This window comes from Larus michahellis, chromosome 2, assembly GCF_964199755.1.
Source record: "Larus michahellis chromosome 2, bLarMic1.1, whole genome shotgun sequence".
In the NCBI taxonomy this organism is placed as follows: domain Eukaryota; kingdom Metazoa; phylum Chordata; class Aves; order Charadriiformes; family Laridae; genus Larus; species Larus michahellis.
In genome coordinates this window covers 123,407,889-123,434,961 of record NC_133897.1, presented here as the reverse complement: position 1 = coordinate 123,434,961, position 27,073 = coordinate 123,407,889, and the positions used below count along the sequence as shown (strand labels likewise).

The window sequence follows — 27,073 nt, the reverse complement described above, 5'->3', positions numbered from 1 at the left end:
CAAAGTACTTGAGATGGCCAGATACCTAAGTGGAGATGAAAGATCTTGGTAGACTTAACGACTTTGTTGTTGAGCACCACAATGGCTTTGCAGTCAATTAGTGCAAGTGCATTGCGCAGAGGGACTGTATAATCCAAGAAGTTTAAATTATGTCCAACGTCATATCTTCTATGAAAATATTTATATATAACCCATTCACACATTCTGAGAAAGCACAAAAAATTTATACAAATATTTTACATACAAAATATCTGATAACCAGCTCTTTTTACTGACCACTGAGAAAACAGCATTGTAAACTGTGACATAAGTGTTACCCATTACCAACTCCTTTTCAAGCTTACTGTCAATTCCAAAAAGCAGTGCAGAGCCCTGCACCTGGAGAGGAACAGCCCCATGACCCAGTATGTGCTAGTGGCCAACGGTCTGGAAAGCAGTGTGGTACAAAAGGACTTGGGAGTCCTGGTGGACACCAAGTTGAGTATGAGCCAGCAATGCACCCTTGCAAGCAAGGACGGCCAGTAGCCTCCTGGGTTGCATTGGGCAAAGCATTGCCAACAGGTCAACGGAGGTGATCCTCCTCTTCCTCTTCTCAGCACTAGTGAAGCACATCTGGAATGCTGGCCCCAGTTCGGGGCTCCCCAGTACAAGAGACATGGGCATACTGGAAAGAGTCCAACAAAGGGCCATGAAGATGACTGAGGGACTGGAGCACCTCACATATGAAGAAAGGACAAGAGAGATGGGACTGTTCAGCCTGGAGAAGAGAAGCTTCAGGGGGATCTTATCCATGCCCAAAGGGTGTGCAAAGATGACCGAGACAGGCTCTTTTCATTGGTACCCAAAGGACAAGAGGCAATGGGCACAAATTGAAATACAAGAACTTCCATTTAAGCATAAGGAAAACCTTCTTCACTGTGAGGGTGATCAAATATTGGAACAAGTTGCCCAGAGAGATTGCAGCATATCCGTCCTTGGAGATACACAAAACCTGACTGGATGTGGTCCTGGGCAACCAGCTCTAGGGGATCCTGCGTGGAGCAGAGGGGTGGGACTGGACAATCTCAGAGGTTCCTTCCCATCTCCACTGTTCTGTGAGAACATCTATCACAGCATGCTCTGATTTTAGGTCAGTGCAGGGTCCAACTGGAATTTTTTTTTAAACTGTATCGCAGCTGCTTCCATTAGCACCTGGATAATTTTTTTTGTACCTGCCCATATAACACCAGCAGAGATGGGAAAAAATAAGTTTACAGTTGAAAGACAAATTATTTTGTTCTCGTACTGAAATAAGTTAGATGAATCATCTTTGAAATGCATTACAGTTTTCTGTCTGTGGTGCTCCAGAAACAATTACTGGTCAGTCCATTGTAATTAAATATATCCCTCTCCCCCTTCTCCCCCACCCCTCCACACCCCCAAGTTTCAGCTTTACTGTTCTTTCTGCTAAAGACATCTGTTTTACAAACAGAGGTACATTTCTGAAATTTAAAACAGTGGATGTTGGCACTGCGTGGGTTTTGGGTACAACAAAGCTAGGCTGTGAATTCCAGGTCCCTTTATATCACAAGCACAGTCTTGCAGACAAGAGACCTATTAAATGTTTAGAGAGAAATCTTCTTCCTTGAAGCTATATGAGTAATTAGTATGCTGTTAAATATTTATGTAAAATTCCAAGGAAACACGTGCATGAATACAATGTGGACGTGCGTGAGGACGGCGTGGAGAGCAATGGAAGCCCTGAGCAAGCACGAGACTTGGCTGAGCCCTCACCACCACTGCTTCAGTGGAATTTGAGAATCACTCGCAGTATATCTTCAGTCAAATGAAAGAACTTCATAAAGTGAATACTCCTGACTCATGCCAAAGAAAAAAAAAACAAAACAAAAAAACAAACCCACAGAGCTAGCAATTTCTTCAGGAGCTAAAGAAAAACTCTTCAGCCAATTAGAACAAATGAGTGAGAACAGCAGATGAATTAATATTCACACATGCTTATCGTTGCTGCTACACCGGGATGCTTAGAAACTGCTCGATTTGGGGACACTTCATGGCATAACTGATGACAAATGATGCTTAATGGGAATGAAGCGACCTCAGACAAAATCCGACTTGACTTTCAGCACGCCAACACGCTGCGGTGCAGACGCCTAATTATTTTGTGGTACCAACTTCCCTGGGGTGGCAGGACCCCTCTGTCCACTCAGCTGCTCCATATATGCTCCTCATACCTCCCATTGTGCTCCTCACACCTCCACTGCTGCTGGCTATGGTACAGTCTGATGAGCTCTGAATTGATCAGACTCATCAGACGATGAGCTCTATGCTGATCATCACTGCCAGACAGCGGGCAGAGAAGGGTGTACAAATACTTGAAACTGAAGCATCTTTTACAAATTTCAACAGAGCAATCCAAGCAAGAACATACAATGGGGGCTACTTGTCAGATGAAAAAGTTTTCTTGACGGCACTACTCCCTCAGTTCATCTTTAATAGATGGCAACTAACCCCAGCTTTTCCCCCCATCATAAATGAAGACTTTTCTTTAGATTTATAATAACCAACATTTTAACAGCAACTATTAATTTTTCTCGGCTGAGACCCCTATTTTCTCTAGAAACATCGTCAAGAATGCAAACATCCATCTTCAATGGATGAAACCACCCCACATAGGCTCAACAGAAAAATAAAGTTTAAAATGCTCTTAAAAAACTGCATTTTATAACATCCAACACTTTAGCTATACGGAAAAAGCAGTCTCAAAACTTAAATGTGAAAGAAAGCATATGAAGAAAAGCATATTGAAATAGAAAAGATCGTGCAAAATTTAAGCAAGACGGGCATTCAAACCACACCCATAATACACCAAAAATTAAGACAGCAATTTTCACCACTGGTTTTTCAAACACAGTTGTCTTTCTATTAAAAAAAAAAAAAAAAAAAAAGAAAAAAGAAAAAAGGCCTTGGCTCCTGCACTTCAAGCAGCGTTACTTTGTGGTCTAAATTCTTGGGCTCAGTGGGTTTAAAAATTAAACTCTCCTCATGCTGTCAGAGGGGGTGTGTGCCTCTATTAAGGCTGAGCCACTTTCCTCTCCACCTCCCAGGCCAGCGCTGTCACTGCACATGCTGTTCCCGTCGGCTAGTACAATTCCTTGGCCTCGTATGAACTAGGCACTAAAGCATTTTCGGTTTATCACCCCACAGCTCTTCCCATCTCCCGGCTCTGCCACATCGTCCCGGAGCAGAGGTTGCCATGGCCAGTCCCAACTGCCTGCCACCTGGGGAAAGAGGTGGCACATTTTGGTGGAAAGCAAAGAAAAAAAAGCAGCATTGGAAGGAGTTCTCTAGTCCCTCAGGAGTCTTAATCGTATCAGTGGCTGCTAAAATAAAGACTGGTTTGTTGAATATTTTTATCCCTCAAAATTAATTTACAGCACATCTGCCACAGTAGGATATACCATTTCCCTAAAGAAAATCGGTATTTTTCTTGCATAATTGGCTCTTTGATGGCATGCACATTATATATAAAGCACTCGTGTACAAACAGTTCATTCTGCCCTGGTTATTTTCCCTGTCATAGCGTGAGTATTTTTAGCCCTCATGTGATCCTCCAGTATTTTCCAGCTCTGCTTTAGTCATCCCTGCTCTCACTGAATATTTCAAACTAAAATGCCTAACAGCCTTCAGATCTAAGAACCTCTCACATTTTTAGCTTATATGTAAATAATTAATTTTATTAAGCTTCCTTTTACCCGTGTATTTTTGACACCCCATACACAAAGCAGTGCTCTGCGGAGATTTGCTCCGACACACAGGAATACTTACATAAGACACTAAGCTAAAATCCCGACAACCTGATCACCATTTTCAATTTGATCAGATGAAGCTTTTTTTTTTTTTCCCCCTGCGATTTTCCACGGAGAGCATTACAACTGGCACAAACAACGGTGCCCTAGTATTTTAATCCCTTACCATGATTTTGACTCTACATCTGTAGGCTGTTTACCACTGCATTAGAGAAGAGCAGGGGCTGGAGGAGATGGAAAGGCGGCTCAGGGCTGGCAGATGGCGTTCTCTCTAAAAGCAGCTGTGGTGCTGTTGGCAGGGAGCCTGCAGTGGTGGTCTGTGCTGCTGGCTCCACTCCTCCAAGGATGAAAACATACTTCTTCCCCCAGCAGGGAGCTGCATTTACCTGGCAAATCCTTGCTGCTCCTACTATTGCTAGAAGGAGCCTTTTACATGCGTTACCGAAACCATTCGCCCTCCGTACAGTCATCAGCTCGGCAACAAATCGGCTCTGCCTCTTAAGGAAGGGACGAGGCGATGCAAGGGTGGCACAGCAGATTAGTTGTAGGGACCTATTTACGTTTCCATTTCCGAGCTGCATTATCCTTGACCTGCGCCGACTCCCCCGTCGGATCGCCTTTGGGAGGGGTATGGCCATGGCTGTTGGACTGCTCTCTCCGGTTAACACAAACGCCCGTGCATTTTCAGATTTCTCAAGTTCCGGTTTGTTTTAAAAGCGTTTTTAAAAACGAAATAAAGGCCACAATCAATATAGGTAAATACGCATGTATAGGTATGGAAAGCAGCTCCCTGATGCCATGTGTCTTGTCAAGCTTTAGTGTCAGATTAAAATACCAAAAATAATTCCAACTCATGGCAGCTACCTTTTTTGGGTAAGCTTTCAGAGCAGGCTTTAGGGATTTGACCCCTTTCTTGTTAATTGAAAGACACGTCTTAGTCTACCTCTAAAAATACAGAGTTAGAACAGAGTGTTATAAAGTAGTTATGAATAATTAAAGAGATCAGCACCTGCTAAATCACTCAAAACCAAAACTCTCGCAGAGGGCACTGGGCTTGAGTCACCATCCCTAGAGGTATTTAAGAAATGTCTAGATTTGGCACTTCAGGGCATGCTCTAGTGGCAGAGATTGTAGGTTGGGTTTTTTTGGGTTTTTGGGGTTTGTTTTTTTTTTGGTTTGGTTTTTTTTTTTTTTTTTGGTGTGTGTATGGTTGGACTCGATGATCTCAAAGGTCTTTTCTAACCATGAAGATTCTATGATAAGAGTTATTCTGTAGAACAACAGGAATCATCTGAAACACATATGAAATTGCTAATAGCTGAATAAGTTATTTCTTTAGAAATTTATATATTTGATCAATTCAGAATAGGCATATTTAAAGGTCTGTCAGAACAAAAAGATATGAGTACTCCTATGCCCACTTGCTCCTACCACTAAACAGTAAGCGCATGCATTTACGTATGTTCGCTGCACACTGTTTAAAAACTTTTGGATTATGTTGAAAGATCTTCTGGGTTCTTTATTTTCTCTCACTATTGTTTCTTTTTGTTCAATTAATGAACTGAAACAAGACAGTACTAAAATTTCAAAGCTTCAGTGTTAATGTAGAGCAAATCACACAAATTAAAAGTGACATTGAAAAAAAGAAAATGTACAAAAAAAGAGGTAAGCTACTGTGGTAAACTGCTACAGATGCTGGCAAATGCTTGATGCATTGGTGTAAGAGGTTATTGCATCAGGCAGCCCACAACATTTACTGCTCCCACAACAAAGTCAGTGGAAGTAAAGCCATACCCAAAACCTCAGCCATTTCACTGAAGACCCAAGAATGTAAAACAACAAAATAGTCAACATAAAAGTTACAGATAGCAGTTTAAACTATGCCACCTGATGTTGCACTTACTCATGGGCACGTATTCCCTCTTTGTGCTTGTATCATCAAGGAAGACGAAACTCCAGATGGGGTGGGGAATTCTTAACGTGCCCCGGGAGAACTCGTGAGGCTATCTTTCTTGCCTTTTTAGTATAAATGGCTAACCTTCTTTTACTCACATGTGATTCCTGTAACAACTGTAATGAATACTCCTTCATTTCCAGTTAAGCGAACATGAGCGTGCACAGACACACACACACACAACAGAGGTACATCCTTCATGGCAATTTCCCCAGCTACCCAGGACTTGCTTCCACATCATCCCAATTTACTCCCAAACGGCAGGAGATGAGGCACACACAAGCTTGCAGAGGCATATGGCACTCCTCCCACAGTGTCCTCTACCAACAGGCCCCCCCGTAAGGGCTCCCATCCTTTCACGCAATTGGGCTACATGACGTGGTGAGGTGAGGCACAAAGGCACAGCGCATCAGTGAAATGAAAACATGCTCACCCAGAAATTGAACAGGCCTAAGAATGACTGACAGCTAAATGAAGGAGTGCTGTTCTAAAAGGCAGGCAGCAATACAAGCTACAACTTTCACTCACCTAGCACCACATAATGGCTACACCCCCCCCAGCTCAACAAAAATTAAACTAGTGTCCTGCCTGTCATACTTCTGAATTTATATAAGTTAATAATGAAGGAAGCTTTCCATGAAAAAGCTAACGTCCATAGCCACAGAATCTTACCAAATTTCATGACATTATCTCTCAGTTATCCTATTCCATACAAGGGCTGAGGAGGCACGGGGCATGTGCTTCACACAACCAGCAACACAACATGAGATCGCTACATTATCCTCCATATCGGCTCGCTGGTTCCACTCCAGTAGCTATTCTATTTCTCTGCGATTGCCACCCCCACAACTTTAATTTGGATGGCACATTTGTGACTTCGGTACAAACAGACCTTCTGCAAGGAGAACTAACAAGCATGGTAAAGTCTGTGTTTAATAAAATTGTCTTTTCCTATTTCTCAATTGGATAACACCATGATACTAGCACTTGGGGTTTTTATGTGTTCAAACGGAGTGCAAGATATCACATAGGAAATTAAAGCATACCAGGCCCCGAAACTGAAAAGTTTAGACACAAGATGGTGCAAAACAAAGACGTAAACAAGCTTTAAAAGCCCAGAGCAGCACTAGCCTGCTATTACGTGCTCAATTTCCTGGAAGCACTAATGAGCTGAAGGCAGCTGGCCAAGTATGCCCCACTTTGACGTCAGAAGTGATCAGAACAGAACTCTGAAATCTGGGTATGATTCCAGAGCATAAGCCAGTCTAAAACGTAGGGTGCCTCATACCTGCCCCTTCCCTTTGCCAGCGCTAGTGCCTATCTGAGCTCATGAGAAGACAGGTCACAGAACTGAGCCAACTGAAAATTAATGATTATTTGAGGACTGGGTTAGCATGAATAAAGCAAAGCCAGGTCAGAACAATAAAGGAATTGTGTGTGCATATGTGTTTCTGTATGCAAACACCTGTACACGTACAGGCAGCCAACCCCAGTTAACACTTGTTTAGTGATTATTTTTGTAAATGTCAGCTGCTGCCCTGTTCACTTAACTCTCAAAGAATGGCATCTGCTTAGTGACCAGTCGTGCCCATATTACACAAACACCAAAGACCAGGCTTAGTCCTTTGGCCTGTTCCAGGAACACCGTTGGGGTTTAACCCCAGTGGGCAGCTGAGCCCCACAGAGCCGCTTGCTCGCTCCCCAACGCTGGCGGGATGGGGGAGAGAATCAGAAGGACAAAAGTGAGAAAACTCATGGCTTGAGATAAAGATGGTTGAATGTGTAAAGCAAAAGCCATGCACACAAGCAAAGCAAAACAAGGAATTAATTCACTAGTTCCCATCGGCAGGCAGGTGTTCGGCCACCTCCAGGAAAGCAGGGCTCCACCACTTGTAACAGTTACTTGGGAAGACAAACACCATGACTCCAAACTTCCCCCCCTTTCTCCTTCTTCACCGTAGTTTTGTTGTGTGGAATATCCCTTTGGTCAGTTGGGGTCAGCTGTCCCAGCTGTGTCCCCTCCCAACTTCTCGTGCACCCTCAGCCTATTCACTAGCAAGGCAGCCTGAGAAACAAGAAAGGCCTTGACGCTGTGCAAGCACTGTTCACCAATAACTAAAACATCCCTGTGTCATCAACAGTGTTTTCATCACAAATCCAAAACACAGCACCATACAATCTCCTATGAAGAAAATTAACTCTGTCCCAGCAAAATTCAGTATAAACACAAAATAAAAAGTTAGGAGAGCAAGTTTGAGAAAGAGCCATAGTTGTATGTTCTCACTTAAGAGGACTCATGTACCTGAACAATAAGCACATCTAAAACCACAAATCAATTGATTTTTTCCTTCTGGTCAGCTCTTAAGATCTGGAAACATTTCACTCCCCATAAAAATTAATAAAAAAGAAATCAGCCTGTGCTAGCAATTTCCTGTAAGGCTGGAGGTGTGAAACACGCTTCGTTTAATGTTCTCGAATACGCTTATACACATCACATTTGACAAGAAGGTTAAATGCCTTTGTCTCCACCATCAGACATCACTAGAATCCACATAATTTACATCAAGGGTTCAGTGGGGGAGACCCTATGCCCGATAGGGCTGGGTCAAACTAGAATGCACCACAAGAAATTAACTTCTGCCATTTCAGATGCTAAGCCTATGACAAGGCAAAACGAATGGCCCACGCACATGAGGAAATAATTTTTAACTAGTATTTATGTAAAATGGATCACAGTTTCTAATCCTCTTCAGAGGCAGAAATGGAATTCTTGAAGACGCAAAATACCTGCAGTCGGAGAGTTTGCGTGGTGAGACTTTTTGGGCAGGTTGAAGATTTGTTCACCAGGATCTGGTGGGGGAAGAGCGTCTTGGCCTTGTCGAGCTTCCACAGGATCATACTCCTTCCCATCATAGTTAGCATCAAAGAACTTCTTAAACCATTGAATGAAATCTAAGTTGTCTTGGAAGCGCCCTTTGACCAGTTTTTCCACGGGAATTACCTGAAAGGTAGAATAAAAGGTTCCAATAATATATCATTGCTGTTTTTAAACATAAAATTAATATACACGCTTATTTGAAGGAAATCTACTGATTATATCAGCATATATTCCTCCGCCATTGTTTTCTTCCTAAAAGAAAGGAAATTATGGCAGATTTGGAAGTGCTCTTAAGAAATAAACCGAAATAAAACAAAGACCCAGCCTTTGAAGTGGCAGTACAGTGGGTGTATGTCAGCCTTTATAACTGCTCTTCCACAGACTTACTCCCTTCTTATTGCAGTGACAGCCATGATGAATGAAGCTGCTCTGGGAGTAACACTATGCTCAACTAACTAGGGATTTCTGGTTTTAATGGACATGCTAAAAATGGACAATTCTTCAAAAGGTCCAGACGGGAGTTTCTTGCTCTCTGTTCTACTGTTTGAACTACAAAAAAAAAAAAAAAAAAAAAAAAAAAAAGAAAAGCCAGCAGCTTTTCCAAGACATGCCGAAGTTCAAAACCAACTTACACTTTGGTAGTACATGTTCATCATATGAACTAACCCTGAGGTTTTAAACCTTGTAATTTTTTTCCCTTCCATATATTGCTATACATAGAACAGTTTAGGGACATGCAGAAGTTGGCTAAAATGCCTGTAAGGTTTTAGTAAAAAGGCTACGAGGGTGTCTCCATATCTTTATCCTGCAAAATTTTTCACAGAAATGAAGCCTCCAAAAGGTGCCTTGGGCCAATATGGGAGTGTAAGGAGATGGTTCAACATTTTTCTGCAGGAGGCTCAAGCTTCCCAGAAGCTGTGGGCAGACAGGGACTACGAAGGGAACGCTGCAGAAGGAGAGCTGCCCTGCCTTGCTTAATTCGTGCAGCTGATTAAACAGCCAAGTTAAATGGGTCTTAATGCCTCCTGAATGCATTCAATTTTCAGATGGAAAAAGGGTACCTAAAGCCATTGCAATTTTCATTTCTTCAAGCTTAAGACAATTGTGCAGCATTTTATGAGTCTATGATACTCCTACAAGGATTAACATAGCCTTTTGCACGTCCTTTCAGTTTGTTCCTTTCGTATCTTAATTCTGCATTGAGAAAGTACAGCAAGTTTGCTCCCTCCAGAAAAATTGACAACGTTAACTTTCCAATGTTTCGCTAACAAGTTACACTGTAAATAGAAACATCCACAACATTTCAGGAAATAATGAGGGTTTTCCACTGCTTTAAAAAAGTCTTACAGGACTCTTTATTAAGACTATTTAAATTTTAGAATAAGGCAACACTGAAAGTCAGAGCAGAACTGTAAAAGAATATACAGGTAGTACATCTGCGTAAAACAAAAGTATGACAACTCTCATTATTCATTTTTATCAAGACAGTAATTTCTACTGGTAAGCCCGTCAAACTCACACATTCAAGCATACACCAGCACCTTATGCCTGAACAAGCCATTTTCTAACTCCATTCTTAACTTTACAAGACCACATGTGCTGGCCAGCCCATCCAATGATTGGATAAATTATTCCAGCTCTTGAATACTTTAAGTTCCTAAAACTCCATTTTAGACAAGAAACATGGAATACTTGTAAGAACGGCATATTTCCAAGTTAGTTGGTTGGAAATTCAGGTCACCAGTAATTTTACTATATCTAAAATTAAGGTTCACCGACAGTAAGGAATTTCCAACACATGGTATTTTATCAAAAGGGTCTCTGATATTAAGACGCAATGAGTTAGGCTGCAGAATTCCTCAGCAGACACACGGACTCAATTTTCACTTTGTACCTAAATGGAGCACGCCAAATTTCTTCCTTCATGACTAAATACCATTTTCAGATAACCAAAGGTCAAGAGGAAAGTCTTCACATACAACTTGTACTCCATCTCTCAGTACAAAAGTTGAAAAAGTGGACTTCAAGTATTTTGATATTTCCCCTACTTATTGACCTCACCCAGTTTATACAATTTTTGAAACCTGTAGTGATTGAAATACAAATACGGAATGCCTACCTTATCCACATTCATTCTTTTAAACGATGCTTGCAGAAGTTTGAAGTTGTGAATGTATTCATGCTCCAGCTTTGCTTGAAACTTTACTTTCTTCAAGCTAATGCACCCTGGGAACAACATGTCCATGAACTGGCAGTAAGCTGCTCCTATAACAAGAGAATGCATTGACGTTAATCCAGATGCACCCAGCTAAGACCAAATGGCGTTTAATGTCATTAGCAGAAAGCATGAGCAGAAAGCCACCATGCTGAATGAGTCCCAACTGTAATTCAACCTAATGCTGTGCACCCAAGATCTACTTGTCTAACGTACATTGAACAGTGTGACACCCTAATGTGGGTTTTTTCCATTCAGTCTGGATGCACGACGCACTGTTGTGTAGCATCTGAAGAACCACCATGACTAATGCAAAGTAAATCTTGCTTCTATTTAAAACCAATGTTTTTGGAGTCCCTACACACAGTAGGACTGTCCACACAGTGAGAAGATCACAGTCAAAATGGAAGTCTCTTAATAAGCTCCCTCAATCCTCACAGTCCCCTGAATTCAACCAAGCCAAGGTCTTCTTTCTTCCAGCACTTGTAGCCGAATGCCAATCAAGTGCAAGGCAATCATTTAAAGTTATATCAAACCAAGATTTAAAAAAAAAAAAATAAAAAAAATTGTAAAGCTCCAGCTTGTTAAAACATATTAGCCAGTTCCCACCCCTCTAAAACAAACATCTTTCGTCTCCTGAGAAAAGCATTTAAATAATCAGAGTTTAGCGTAGTCCAGTCCACCCATCGATTTCAGAAGAGGGGATAGCAGCTTTAGCTCTCACTCAAAACAATAAGGTTTCTAAGCTCAACTTTGAGGGCAACCTGAACTTCATATTAGTAGGTGGGGGGTTGTGTGCCTCTGTGGGTGTATAACTAGTCCAGCACAGAGCTGCGAGTATATGGAAAAAAATCTTAACACCGTACTGAGTAGAGCTAACAGGGCGCGTTTCCTGTATGCAGGGAGCTTCCTCCTACAACATCACCATGTCATTGCCATTTGCAAAATAAGTCTTTATTGTTGACACATTCAAATGTTTGGAAATTAAAGCTGAAAGTGTTTTAGGAAATCAGAGGGAAACCAATTTCAGTTCTTCAGAAGAGAGTTTCCTAAAAAATGCTTTACACTCAGCAAAGATTCAGTGAAGGCCATTTCTGGAGCAGAGGGCTGTGGAGCCTGCAGCCCCTGAGCTTGAGGTACAGGGCAGGGAAGTGATCGCCCGATTCCTCCTGACAAGTTCAATTTCACTTCCACAAAAAAGACTTATGTGCATTTAGTGGAGATCAGTTTTGACAAACAAGAGCCCAGATGTCACCTAAAAGTTCATCTCTGTATCAATGACAGTGATTTTTATCAAAAAATAATTCTGCCGAGTGCTCATACAGAAACCAGATTAACAAAGCAGACACCTGGCTTGCCCAGTTTTACGGGAGGGGCAACAATAACTTAAACTTTAAGACATTTTCTGCATGGGTATGCGTGTGTTTTGACAGGACCCACTTTACGCATGAAAGAGTTCTCATTCTCTCTATCCACTCAACCATCTTATGAAGCTCATAACTTCCCCAAAAGAGATGCAGAGTTTAAGAGTGGAGTCCAAAAAAGCTTCCCAAAATACTGATAGGAGTTTTGCTAAGGGACTTAGCAAGATCAAGCTTTAAGTGCTGAAAACCACTGCCACTTAAAACAAAAAAAAATTCCCTTCACATTGCCTAGCTTTGTGGGGGAAAACTTTTGGAAAAAAAAAAAAAATAAAAAATCTGATTTTCCAAGGACACCTTGTGCTTAGCTGTTTGCAATGGTTTTGATATGATTATGAATCAAAGTAAAATATTCCCTAAAGGAAAAGGAGCCTTCTGGCAAGTTACAAACATCAGATGACAAATTTGCATCTTCTTATAGAAAGCTATATAAACACAATTAGTTATTCAAAACTCATCCTTAGCAAGAGAACCGGTAAATATCTGGCAACAGAAAAGTGACATTACAATTAAAAGCATGGATATACAGATAATTCATGGCTCGACTACATTTATTACTATTACATTTCATGTAAAAAGGATTATTATGCAATCACTTCATGTTATAAATTGAATTTGTTCCTAACTCTGTCCTTTCATCCTCCCCCCACAATTATAAGCTTTACTCTGATATCTAAGTAATTGCCTGGAGGCCTTGAAAATGCACTGCGCAACCTTTCATCTAGATCCTTTTAGAAAACTAGAAACCCAAAGTGTTCACATGAGATTTTTCTCCTTCTGCTGGTAATGCAAATTCCTTCTGCACGCCTTTAGATAGAGCCTTGCTAGGTTTAATACTCTAGTTACGGTATTTCCTTGTGTTTCCTTCCCATCGTGCTGGCAGTTGTTTCTGCACTTTTGCCAGCCAGGAGGTGGTCCTGGGTCTGCACCACACTCCAGGGCAGAAAACACTGGACTCCAGCCACATGGCAGCAGGAACCTGGTCTCTGATATGACACCGAAGCCGGCTGCTGGGCTGTTTTTCCCCCACAGGAGGATTTTATTACATCGGCAAACACAATTCATTAAAATCCTCCTTCCTGAAGTACAGAGGCAACATGCAAACAAACGTAGACTGAACTGAACACTGTAGACTACAAAGAGAAAACTCTTCTCGACTCCCAGAAGGCAGAGAGCTGCCTACAACAGCAACAAGAGAAAGTAAAAATAAATATCATTACAGTCAAGTGGGACCACCTGATTTTGGACATTGATGTTAGGTACAAATTTAATATTATATGGGTATTTATTTATCATTTAAAATTTTACCCCCTAAAGCTTGTAGCTATCCCATTGCATTTGATGCTAAACATCATAGCAGCAGAATGGGGATGCTGCTTTCTAGACTGCCCATCGCTGAGATTTCCTGCAGAAAGAGCCGCCCTACCTAAGTCATGCGAGGCTGCGATGCCTTTACCTCACAGCCACAGCAGACAGACACGTGGTCCTCTGCGTACTGGACAGCACTTTAGGCCTATTCGATTTACTATACAACCGGTGCTTCAATGTGGGTGCATGGGAAAGGAATATTTTTAACACAACGTAGAAAGAGTGGCAATAGAGATAACGACATCCTGACTTATGACATACCCCTTGCATAATTTACATGAACAAAAGGATTTTTATGCCACTATATTTTGTTTAAGATTTTAAAAAATTCCCTACGTCTTTTGCAATAACTCCCACCCTGAATACCCCAAAAAAAAACCCAACCTAAAAAACTTAACAACACTATACAGGAGTTGCACACATACTACCTGTCCAGAATGGCGCTCTCAAATCTGTCTATGACCAAAAAATTTTTATATGCATAAACATGCACATACACACACACAAACAGAAATAAGTTGACATCTATTCAAATGAGATGAAAACTACAGCTGGCAGCACTGCAGAAGAGGGATCAACGTTAAAAACCCTCTTATCCTGCATTAGCTAACAAGCATTTTAGAATCACTGGCTAAAATTCTGTCCGTGTTTTGATCTAGAATATTGATCCATTGAGCCATTAACTACAGGAGATACTCACAGGCCAGACTCCAAAACCAGTCGGCAAACAGGGCTGAGCTGGATTGCACCCCCAGCAGCAGCTGCTTTTGGCCTGATGAACTGGCAGAAAGAGCCCCACAGCATCACAGAGTTTTGCAGGTGTTTGCTGGGATTCCCGCAGCAGGCTCAGGGCAGAGCAGGTGGCAAACCCCAGCGAGGGGACTTGCAGCCACCAGGTGGCTGCCAGGAGGGGAAGGGATGCTGGGGCAGAATTAAGACACAAAAGAACAAACCAAGAATTGAAAAGGTGGGTGTTTAAAGCTATTACAGTTGAAGAGTTTCGCCACAAGCTAGGAGCTCCTACCCGATTTATAAAATCACAACTTTTTTACAGCACTTTCAGAGCTGTAGATAATCTTCCACTAGTCCCCCTTGCTGTAAACGATGCTGAAGTCATTCTAGTTTTTGCCCAATATTTTTCTTTCCCTGCTTCTATGTTTCCTTCCCAGGCTGTCCGTACTGACTTACACTTTGCTCTGAAGCACATGCACTCTGCAACATTACAAATTTTCAGTTTCCCTCCTTTCTCCTCTTCCATCTGGAGGCTGATGAATCCAAAAAAGCAGACAAGTATTTTCTTGATAATCAAAGGTACTTCGGCATCTGACTATTCAAAGCACAAGGAAATTAAAGGAGTTAACAATGAAAAATGAGAGAATCCTGTTTTCCTACAAGCCTCCTAGATTTCAGCTGGAGAGCAAGATTGGATCCTTGGTATTTGGGGTGTTTACGTTTATATATTTATAAAGGAAAATGAAAATATTATTTGCAAACTAACCTCTTTATATATACTATATTTAGTACTCAGTATACTAAAAAAAAAGTACTTAGTAGAAATACTATAATATAAGCTCAGGTGTGCCCAAGTTAATATTTGTCCCCTATAGGAGGAGTCTGGTCACTCCTTCACAGCAAATGCCAGAGGACACTCCCTCCCTGTTCATCCCTAGAGTTTATGGGAGCAAGATCCCAGAAAGTCACATAAAACCACACCAGCCAACACGGGAACAGAAAGGGCCCATGAAAAGACAGGGCCTGTCTGTGTGTAGGGCTACTTTATTTTAATTCTGAGCTCCTTTTGCTGTGGTTCGGACCTAAGTGCTACACTAGAAATTTGCTCTAAACACTTAGTAAGAATTTTGTTCTAAAATGGCATGCAATTAAAGTTTAAGCCTTTTAACCAGGCCTCAGTTTCATTTTCACATACTTAGTTTTGAAAAATCCCATTTCGGAAAAAGGCTGACCTTATCTCTTTCTGCAATTAGATTTTTTTTTTTGCTGTTTGCTTTAAGGAAATATTTTTTTTCAGGTAATCTGAAAACCATATATCCAGTCACATTAGATACGATTTCCCTCAAATTATTCATTCCCTCCAAAGCTGCAACAACCTGACGACGCGTTTGGAAAATACAGGATGATTTATATGCATGTTAGTCATCAGCACTTCGGTTCGCTAGAGCGACGGTTGCTAACGCTGACGGGAAACGGCACACACCCGGCATTTCTGTTGCTGGGACAACAACAACAGGAAAAAAAAAAAAAAAAAAAAAAGGCAGTGACTTGCAAGGAGCATGCGTGACCTAATAGTTTTGATAAGAAAGGGGTAAAAAAACCCAAACCTCAAAGGCTAGTAATAATTGTTTACAGAACAGCAGCACTCAGGGCTTGCCTTTTACCTCAGGCTTCCTCGAATTGCTTCCGTGGGAGTGATGTTAAGATAGGTTTTTGACTTAGATATCGCAGTATAGATTTTCATTTAGATTTCAAATATGGGTGTTCTGTTGTGTCACTGAAAGTTTGTTTTGTTTTTTTTTTTTTAAACTGGGCATGTCTGTGAGCATAAAGTTGTGTTACATGTAGCCGTACGTTTAAGAAATAGCACAATTCATGTTGAGCGGTCCATTGGAGAACACGGTCTTCAAATTCCTATTTGCATTTCCAGTAGCATCTCTATATGACCTAGGATATAGGTCAACACAATTCTATTTCTCTAATTAAAAAAAAACAAAATCAAAAAACAAACCAACCCGATTTAAGGGGTTTCAGCCCATTTCCTGGTGAATGGTCAAGCCCGCGTCAATTTACTGCCCACCTAGTTGTAGAGAAGCAAGCGTTCATGAGGCTGTGCATCAATGAAGCTCTGTCCTAAGCTTCACCCTTCCCAGCAACAGCCTTGGGAAGGCGCTTAATAAAATGGATGCAGATCAGAGGGCAGCCCTGTACTCTTGCAGGTAGTTGCGTGAGCACAGCTGCCTCAATGAGGGCAGGGTGAGTGCCTGCATACAGATGGGAGCTCCTCAAAGCAGTGCTGCCGCCGCAGAAAGCAGCCTACAGAACCACGTACCTCCTACCGACCTTACCGACGGTCACTGAGATACAGGCGTCTAAATGACATCTGCTTCAGAAAGTCCTTTTTCGCACAGGTGGGGCATTTGTATGACACAGTCCAGCATATCCACTGATCATTTTAAATAATGCACGTGGGAGGGAGGTTTCCCCCATGTTAACTTGTATTCTCTTTTTCTTAAATATGTAAATCATTAAGCTGCTCATAAATTATACATGGCAGAGTTTTTAATACTTAATTTTTAGCAATAATTTATTTTGGAATTCATTAATTTTTAAACGGGAAGGTCAGAACAACTTCAGAAAACACAATTCCCATTTAACTTAAAATAGCTGCATAACTCATCATGCCTAAAAAAAAAAAAAAAAAAAAGCAGCACACAAAATCTAACAAGCTCTTTCCAAAGGAGGGATATCAAGTAACTCACTAAGTGCTATGAGTAAATAAATAATAATTTAAAGAAGCAGTAAAAAACCTTGTTTAATTTCTATTCCTCCAGAATTCTTAATGAATGACATCTAAAAAAAAAAATATTATTAGCTGAAGATGTCATGATACTGCTTTGCATGCTTCCTCAGAAAGTTTTTGGAAATTATCTTAAACTAAATCATTAACATCCATTGTATCCCTCTAATCCTAAACATCATATGGAAGACATTAGAGAATCATTGACACTAAGCATTCTCTGTGTTGCATGACCTCAGGACAACATGCCAGTTCCCTGAAACATGGCTTGGTTACAGGGTGCAAATGGGATCAAGCCACGTTTTAATCATGTTTCCAAATTGCTCCAGAGACCCAGCCTTTGCAAGGCTGCAAACTGGAAAAAACTCCAAACCACTGATGTTGAAACATGCTTCAGCTTTGCAGGCACCAGGCACACCAGGTTGTACAGAAATCATGCTGATACCAAATGCTCCAGCAGGGTCATAGATTCATAGAATCGTTTAGATTAGAAGGGACCTTAAAGATCATCCAGTTCCAACCCCCTGCCATGGGCAGGGAAACCTCCCACTAGACCAGGCTGCTCAAAGCCCCATCCAGCCTGGCCTTGAACACTTCAGGGATGGGGCATCCACAACTTCCCTGGGCAACCTGTTCCAGTGCCTCACCACCCCCACAGTAAAGAATTTCTTCCTAGTATCTAATTTAAATCTCCCCTTTTTCAGTTTAAAGCCATTACCCCTCATCCTATTGCTACACTCCCTGACAAGGAGCCCCTCCCCATCTTTCCTGTAGGCCCCCTTCAGGTACTGGAAGGCAGATTTTAGTAATAGACATGTTATGGGTTAATATAGGCATTGAACAAAATATACCTGCTGAGACACGAGAAAGCAAATCCTATGCAGCTAAGGCCCAGAATAAACCTGTTTGAATGTACATATATATATATACGTGTGTGTATATATATATATACACACATACACACACACACAAATGACATGGAGAAGAAAAGCCCTTCTCACCATCCCTCTGCCTGGCTGGTACCACCTTCTCCAATCACCTCAGCCCTGCTGAGAGAGATCACACTGCTCCGAGATCTTTGCAGTGTGCAGGAGCACCCGGCACCCTCTCCCTGCTGCCACTGAGGGGCTGCAGCCGGGTGGTGCCAGGGGCACGACGGCCACCTTGCGAACAGAGCTGAGCCCCAGCGTGCTGTCCCTGGAAGCAGAACACCTCAGACACCCTCCCCAAGCCGGGAACGACCTTCCTTCCCGCACAGTGCCAGTCATAAGGGACGACAGCCCACAGGGGCTCCCCCCCAAATCCCGAGCCGGAGAGGCAACGCGAAGTCAAACAAAGAACGACATCTGCCCTATCGTCACAATGCCTGGCTTCCTCCGAGATCACGGCAGCGGAGTACCAAACAAAATGTACGTAAAAGTGGACTATATTTTCCCAGGAGGAACGCCAACTGAGATACGGTACTAGCTACAGGAAAAATTCCCCGTGGCAACACCCAGGGCATCTGCAGAGACAGCAGCACAGTCTAAAACTCGAAAATGCCAAGCCACATGCTCGCTTTATAACACGTGCGCTTATTTAAAGGGGGACAAAAAGAAAAACCCAACAACAAACACCCCGCATTTAATCCTTGATCCTTGCATACAAATCCTGAAAGACAGAAGGTCTGTATGCACTGGAGGCCAGACAATTTGCAAGTTTATAATTCTACTGAGAATTTTCAAATGCAGGAGAGGGGGGGGAACTCTGTATCTCGAAGAATCACACAAGTATAAGCTAAGCCAAAAATTATACCTCACTTCAGGCTGCGTTTTCCTTTCTATATACATTCACCATTACGAGCTTCCTTGCTCATAATTTATATAGCTTGTACACTTTGTGTTGTTTCTTTTTAATTCATGTGCAAGCCCTCTATAGTCTCCTGCCTGACTCTTATTTTGAATATACTCTCATGTAGCAGCCAAACACTTGTGAAAAACCCTGTAACACGTTCACTTGGTGTTCCCTATAGATGAAAAACAGCCTTAGTAAAGAAAATTCAGTTCTAAGCTGTTTAGTCAGAATTCTTTTTAAGAAGCCACTGTGTGTTCATTACAAAAATAGCGTGACTCCTAAGAAACAGCTACTGTACAGAATTCATTTGAAACTCCTATTCCCCAAGCCTATGGGTGTTGCACACGGGATCCTACTACATGAAATCTACTCAGTTTTTCTCTATTACTTTTCACTCACATATCAAATTAAATGCTCTCAAGTCTAATGCCCATCTAAAGGCAATGCACTCTGCCTTCAATTAAAACCATGGATTATAAATTTCATATTCAGGTTAACACCCCTGCAGGAAGTCAGACCCTGAGACCGAAAACTGACAAAATGACACTCACCTGAAACGAAGAGAATCGTATTGTTTTGAGATGCTCAGAGAGATTTTCTCTCTTGAGTTGTCAAAACTAAATTACCAGAGGAGCTGCAGACTAAATTTAGACTCTCCAGGGCTGCATCCATCCATAACCTGGCCTTTTTGGCACATCACAACTACAGCAGGCATTCAGAAAGCTCAGGGGACACTGCGCTTTGCTCGGCCTACTTAGCAGGGACAAAAACACATCTAAGACTCCCAAAGAATGCAAACACTTTATGACTAAGCCAGCCTCTTCCTTTGCTGCTCCTCATCCTAGCAGCTCTGTTCCTGTAACTAGCAATTGGGGAACAGGCTGGTATCACTACAGCAGGCGTATTATCAAAGCTACTTCTCCACAGCAATGAGAAAGAGAAGGTCTGGTTGCTTTTTCTGTCTTTATTATGAACTGTCACGTTAAGCTTTAGGTATGCTCTGAATAATGCCTTTAGTAAAGGCAGAACATCACGTTATTCCTTCTTGCTTAAGGTCAGAATGTCCAAAATTATTGCTAGGTTGGCTGCAAAACATGGGTACTCATGAGGTCTCACAGCTAGGTGCTGAACATGAGCGTATGCCGCATCTAGGTACCTCATGTCTCCTAAAAGTAACGCCTTTGAGCTTTTCATTCTAATTTAGCATCCTCCCCTTTCCCTCCCCCAGCTTTTACTGGCCTTTCAGTTGCTCCTTATTAACAAAAATGAATGAGAACTGAGTAGTCGTATAACAGCATGACAAATCTTAATGCTTTTTTCTAAAAAAAGAAGAAAATGCCCATACATTTTTAAAGTAGGTTATAAAAATTCAGTTACAGTGGCTCTGCAGCACCCTGGTAATGCTGCAAAATGCTTCATAGTTGTAAAGAGTTTCCCACATATTCTTTCTCTTTGAAGTCCTGGAGAAATGCTTATATTTTTGGAAACTAACGTTAAGCTGCCTGAAAGCTGCCAATGCTTCAAGGAACACGAGCCAAAGGCACGCCAGAATGAAATGAGTTAGATCGGCCGTTCGCAAACTACTACCGTGCTTGCCGGTGCTCTGCCTGTCAGATGGCTGGTCATTTGTGCCACTGTTCCCCTAGTTTCCACCCTGTAAACTAAGCTAAACAAACTATATGTACATTAAATAAACTCCTTGGAGTTTACAGGGTAAACTATATTGAATACAGAGAGACTCCCAAAGCTTCTTGCCCTTCTGTCTTCAGTCCCTACAGGTGCAAGTCTTGCACATGAGAAATGGACTATCCAGTCTCTAATGGAAAGGACCTAGTAGTAGATAAGACCACTGTGCTCTGGTGCCTGCAATAATCTAGCAGAGTTTAGATTCATCAGTTCAGAGAGTAAAGTCCTCTGGGCCACAGGAAGGACTGCACTAGAATGCTTCTTGAGATAAGGAACTATTAAAGCTCCTTCTGGGATTGTAATGAACATTAACGCAAAAATAAGACTGTGTAAGTATCAAGCTTGACTACCAAACCAAATGGGGATATTCAAGTTTACACCTTTGACCTTTTAAGATACTAATGTAAAAGCATCAGGTAACAATAACAACCAATACAATCCAGGAAGTTCTAAAGGAAGAAAAGATTTAATTTTGTACAGGATGGAGTAAGAGCTCTAATGAGACGACCCTTTTTCAGTTTTTCCCTTGTGGTGCGTCCCAAAATCCTCAAAGCAGGTCACAGAGTTGTATAACCAGCTGCGTAATGAAACGGGACAGTGGGTTTGTGACAATTTCCATGCTTTTCTCCTGCCTGCCCCACCCAGCTGAAGTGTCTCAATCTGAACGTCTTAAATATCTTTAACTCTGTATTCTGCATAATCAAAATTCTTTTAGAGCACCTCTCCCCTATTTTGGGAAAGGGTTTTGGGGTAGTTTGCTTTGTTTTCTTTTTTTGGTCTTTGTCTTGTTCTGCAAGCCCACACACATTTAACTTGATGGAGTATTCACTTCAAAAGCTTCCTTTCAACTATTTATGAGCATATAAATAGCTATGCAGGAACAAGTCAATAACTTGTCTAGTATGCTTCCTGTTTCAAACAATGGCCAACGTTGGGTATTTTGGTATGAAAATGTCCATTTTCTTGTATCTTTCTATCTCCTTTAAGTGTGTGTGTGTATGTGTGTATCTATATATATATCTATCTATATATAGCTACACCCATATTTACACACATGTGCACACACATCTCCACATGAATATGTTCTTGATGTATAATTCACCAAAAGAAAATACTTAGGCTAGCTTCCGGACATGTAAATCTAGCAGCAGCTAAATATAACATTTCAATTTCAAGTTTAATAACTGTTAAAAAGGTTATTTCCCATGTTCTATGTCTTTAGTTATTTAGTTTATATTAGTTACTTACATGCACTTTAACCTGCGCTTTTTCGTCCTCAATTTTATAGTCATTGTGCAAGCCTGCTTCTGCAGCTGAGATTTATTTTTTAAGTTTTGAAGAGTAGACTATAAGGCCTACGTGAAGGATTTTCTATACCTTTCAGGGAACATCTGAGACAGAAAATTTACGCAGAATGGTACGTAAATTCAAATATATGAATATAAGGCCCCATTTATGCATTTCAGCCGGACCAGTAAATAGCTGAAATGTGGTAACGCGGTTTCAAGTTCTATGTACTTAGAGCATTGTCTTCATAAGTAAGATATTCCCAGCATGTCAGTTGTCTGGAAGTAGCAATCTAAGTTAGATCTCCTCCAACACAAACATCTCCAAATTTAAAAATCACAGTAGGAAATCAGAAAGAATCACTCCCCAGGGGGATGTGTATTCTCAGTGAAACATCAGCCTTTGTTTGTGTCATTTCTAGTCATCATCTAGTTACAGGCCCTGTTGTTTAACACGTATCTTGTAGTTGCCACTCTGATTAACCAAAGTGTCCGAAGTATTCAAACCATTACCCTTTTTTTCAGGGCTCATTACCAAATTACTTACAACGAGAGTTCAGTTACATTTTAAGAGAAACAGGCAGCTTTTCTTGACAAACGTCTAAAGCCCTCGCAGCAGCTAAAAGCTCATTTCCTCAAATCCGTGTTTTTCTTCACAGCCACACTTGTGCTCTTTTCCTGCAAACATCAGCAGGGATTTGAGGACCCTTACCAAGAAGGAAAAGGTGCTGGAGAGTTTTGTTCACCCAGGGCGCGGGTTCTCTATTTGTCTCTTTTTCAGCGATGTCCAGTCACCATTTGAAAAGATACCACCCAGGTAGCTTTAAAACAAAAAAGCTTATCACTGTATTCTGTTCTTGCTTAGTCAACCTTTTTATTACTTCTACATATCTTCTGCTACATTTGTCCCATTCACCTCTGTGTTTGTTATGCTTTCTTAAGGCACCTCATCTTTCCATGATTAACCTGAATGAAAAATGCTTCCTTTGCACATATATTAGTCTCTTTTCTCAGAGTAACTGTTTTATGTCAAAGTTAAAAGATTTTCAACAAATCAGACTTTTAAAGTGGTTTTAAAATAAACATTTGTAGACCATACCGCGCTTTCTTACCTGAACAGAGCTGTTCGACTTTTGTGTAGTTTAAAGCTAATATATCATTAACCCATGCGATGATGTCATGTCTGCTCATAGTCTCTTGGGTTATAGAGGTAGAGTACACGTTGACCGCCATTCCCCAACTAGAAAAAAAAAAAAAGGACAAAAAATATTTTTGACATCTTGATGATTGTTTTCTGAATACAATGAATTTACACTTCTCATTAAAAAAAAAAAATATAAGGAAAAGCTGCATCACTGCACAACCTTCTCTTATTTATTGAGAAAAGAGGCTAAATTTTTATGCTTTGATGATACACGACCTCCTCAATGTCCTCTTGGAATTTATGAACGTGTTTCTCCGGCTGTCATTGTGAATTTGAACACATAAGCGTACAGCATTCTGCTTAATGCTAATAAGGTATGGAAAAAAAGGATCAGACGTAGACTAAAGATACACAGACAGGATCAGAAATCTGGGATTTCGTCACATAATGCTGCACAAATAGAGTGATCTGACATATATGTGTCATTTTTTAGCCAATGCAGGATGATCAGACTGCCTAAACCAGTAATTAATTTTCAGATAACTTCTAGAGGATTTAGCTGTTCTACTTAGTCAAATGCCGATTTCTTACTGGGACGGGGGCCTTTTGGATCATTAATTCAGTTCCTAATAGTCAGAGTGAATACCAGATAATCTTTTTGATCAATTTACCAACCTCTATCCTGAAAGTAACTGACATTTGCACTCCCAACCGTCTGGTTGGAAAGCTGCTGCGGAGGCCCAATTCTTCCAAGTCATTAGGAACACTTCATCTCAGCTTAAACCCATTTGTTTTTCTGACAACATCATCCTCCAGCTCTAATGGCTTTTTCTTCCCCAGAGCCGATTTCATATTGCGTTAGGGACAGCACTCAAGAGTCTGTCCCAGTGCCCAGGTAGGCTAGATTAAACAAATCAATCCTCTGAGTCTCCTATAAAGTCAGATCTTCACTTACTGGTCATGCCAGCAGTCCTCCTTGAACACAACCAAACAGTTTCAGACTGTGTTCAAATAACATTTCACCAAGACCTTGGAAGATGGCACTCTGTGCTGAAAATTTTCATAGCCTCATCATCTTAAATAGGTCCTAGTTAGCTACTGTCCCTTCCTGCAAGTAGGTCTAATTCATAGTAGCTTTTATCATCAGTTCCCAAGCGCATAGGCTGGAAACACATACTGCTTGATTTTATTTCCCGTTTTTCTACCTTATTTACATCTTTCTATTGCGAGACATTGCCAAGAGAAAAGATGAACATATTCAAGTTCATCTCATCAATAGTTTCAAAGAGCAGAGTCGAGTTCATTCATGAAGAGAGTAATAATGTTCCCCAGATTAGTGGGCTTCAGGAAGCCCACTAGTAACAATCTGAGTATGAGGTATCTCAGAAATGATGTAATAGTCAAAGTTGCGCTATTATTCTTGGAAAGAAAGGGTTTGGTGGGGATTGCACACCTTCGTCTCTAGTGACACCTTGTAGCTAACACTTCACTGCCCTGCCACCTCAGCCTTGGACCCCAACCTTCTCCCTCAGTGAAAACCAGCAGGATCTCCTCTGTGGGATCTGCGTGGACTATTTCCATTGACAACTTGCAAAGATGTTAACTGTTTGAAGCTTGATAGACAATTCTACAGAGAACACTGCAGGTTCTCTGAGGTTAAGTTCAGGTAACTGCAGGTTAACTCCATCCATTTTTTAGGTGTGCTGGAGCAACCCCAGACAAAAAGTGTAAAAAAAACCCACCAGTATGAAACTTGTCACAGTAACACAAGTGTGTAAGTACGTACAGCAGGGATTATATTTCAAATACAAGATGACAAAGTTCATAATATAGGTCACTTTCTACAAAACAAATTTCACAAACACAGAAGATCATTCAAATTGTCCCCATCTACTTTAAGATCCGAAACATAAAATCTCCAAATTTGCCCGGTAAGAAAAAAAAAAAATTTAAAAAAAGACAATAATGACAGACCAGTAAGGGAAAGTAGGCTTAAAAAGTTCATGCACTGCTAATCAGACTACTACTGCCAGCAATTCATTCTGAACCAGGCTGCCCCTTACCCACTTCTGTACGGGCACCTCCAAAGTATGGAAGAAATCAGCCTGCCCTCAGTCTGTTCAGTTCTTCCTGCAGGCTCCTGGACAGCACAGCTAATTGTATGAACATAGCACTGTATTCACTCTAACAGTTAGCAAAGGTCGTTTTCTTGGCACACACTGAGTGCTTGGATTGAACCGAGCGCTAGGAACAAAGTTTTAGAAACAGGGAGTGCCCTTTTACTCTTGAAACCACACCATAATGGCTAACCGTGAAAGCTTAACGTCAACATCAGGATGGAAGGGACTAAGCACAGCATAAAGGCAAACAGCACCTTTGTCACTAATGGCATCTGAAGTTTCAACCATCACTGTTAGTATGGGTTTTACTTCGTCATTCCTAGCCTTTTTATATAGGTAAGAAACTGACAGAAAGATACCGCCACCATCACTATTAAACTAACATTTTCGGTATTGTTCGTAAAATCAGTTGAAGTAACAGCTTAATAGTGTCTTAATATTCACTTCAGATTCAGAATAGTGAGTTTAATATTAAAACCAAGATACCAATATGGAACAGTCCACTCACTTCTGAAGAAATTAAAGGTATTTCATAGAATCATAGAATGGTTAGAGTTGGAAGGGGCCTTACCTTAAAGATCATCCAGTTCCAACCCCCCTGCCATGGGCAGGGACATCTCCCACTAGACCAGGCTGCTCAAAGCCCCATCCAGCCTGGCCTTGAACGCTTATATTTAGGTGCTAACGCTTGAAATAAAGCTACTCTGATCTGCAACTGCCACTACTTCATCCGAATTTTAATTGTCCTCTTGAGCCAGGCAGAACTCAGAACAACCATCGGCTACCAGTAGTGAAAGCAGCGAGTCTGCTCTGTTAAAAAGATCAAGAAAATCCACACACAGGAAGGAAGCAGAAATTCCCTCATCATCATCTTCCAAAAGCAACTGGCAAAGACAAATACCTATCCTCTGTGAGTGACGGGAAAGCAAACCACCTCCTCTGTTGCAGCGCATGGGATGGAGAACTCTACTTCAGGAAACAGTAAGTGAATAACCTTGAGTTTTACAATGATACCCTGAAGGATATCTGTAATATAACTTATGTTGTGTCTGCACATGAATTATGGTCTATGGGTCAAATGAAAGTTCAGGCTATTTGTTAGAGACAATAGCTTCACATTTGTACACACAGATAAGCACGATCAATACAATTTTAAACTAATATGTGCAAAATGAATCAGAATTTCTGTTTAAAAAGCATCAACAACATGCCATTGCCATTTATTCTCAGTGGCTTGTTAGCATACGTCTGAATCTTCCACAGCCTCTTCTCTCAAAAGAGTTCACCATGTCTTTGCTTCTTCTGTCCCCCACCCTCCTCCTAATGGTTACGTTTTAAATAAACTCAGCTGGGAAAGGTTTCCTTTACAGTAAGCATGTTCTAATTTGGTGCTCATATACACACATATCCTGTTTGCCACACAGACTTCAGGGGAAAAAAAAACCACAACAAAACAAAAGAAAAAAAAAAGAAAAAAGAACGTGCAGGCATAGGTAGAGGAGCTGCCATGGTCAGTGATGGACAAGAACCCCAGCGCTCGACATCCACAGCTAGGCCCGGGTTTTCTCCAGGACCCAGTTCCCCACGTCTGGAACTGCTTTGAAAAATGTGATCCAGATTCCAAACACATTAATAAACATCTGTAAGGCAACGGCAAGAGAACAGCTGGACAGGTGGAGAGTCACAAGCTGTACTCCATGAATGGCCAAGTAGCTAACAACTTATTTGTATGTCCTCATACACTACTTCTTCCCAATAACATTGTTTACATTTTTGACTTGTTAGGCTTTCCCTTGTTTAGGCTGAAGGCTCTCAAGCATAAGGCTGCGA

At 41.2% G+C, this 27,073-nt stretch overlaps 1 protein-coding gene across 4 annotated transcripts in view; it reads right to left on the bottom strand.

The window, feature by feature from the left end:
- The window catches only part of MAPRE2 (microtubule associated protein RP/EB family member 2), a 105,335-nt gene that overhangs the window by 17,014 nt on the left and 61,248 nt on the right, over window positions 1-27,073 (bottom strand). For 3 of the 4 annotated variants that reach the window (XM_074576979.1, XM_074576978.1, XM_074576980.1), the window contains 3 exons: window positions 23,092-23,219; window positions 10,758-10,903; window positions 8,548-8,761 (listed from right to left, as the gene is read on the bottom strand). In XM_074576979.1, the coding sequence (XP_074433080.1) occupies window positions 8,548-8,761; window positions 10,758-10,903; window positions 23,092-23,212 (481 nt within the window). In that variant the 5' untranslated portion in view covers window positions 23,213-23,219. The remainder of the gene's footprint in view (window positions 1-8,547; window positions 8,762-10,757; window positions 10,904-23,091; window positions 23,220-27,073) is intronic. The other variant, XM_074576981.1, reaches the window with a different exon arrangement.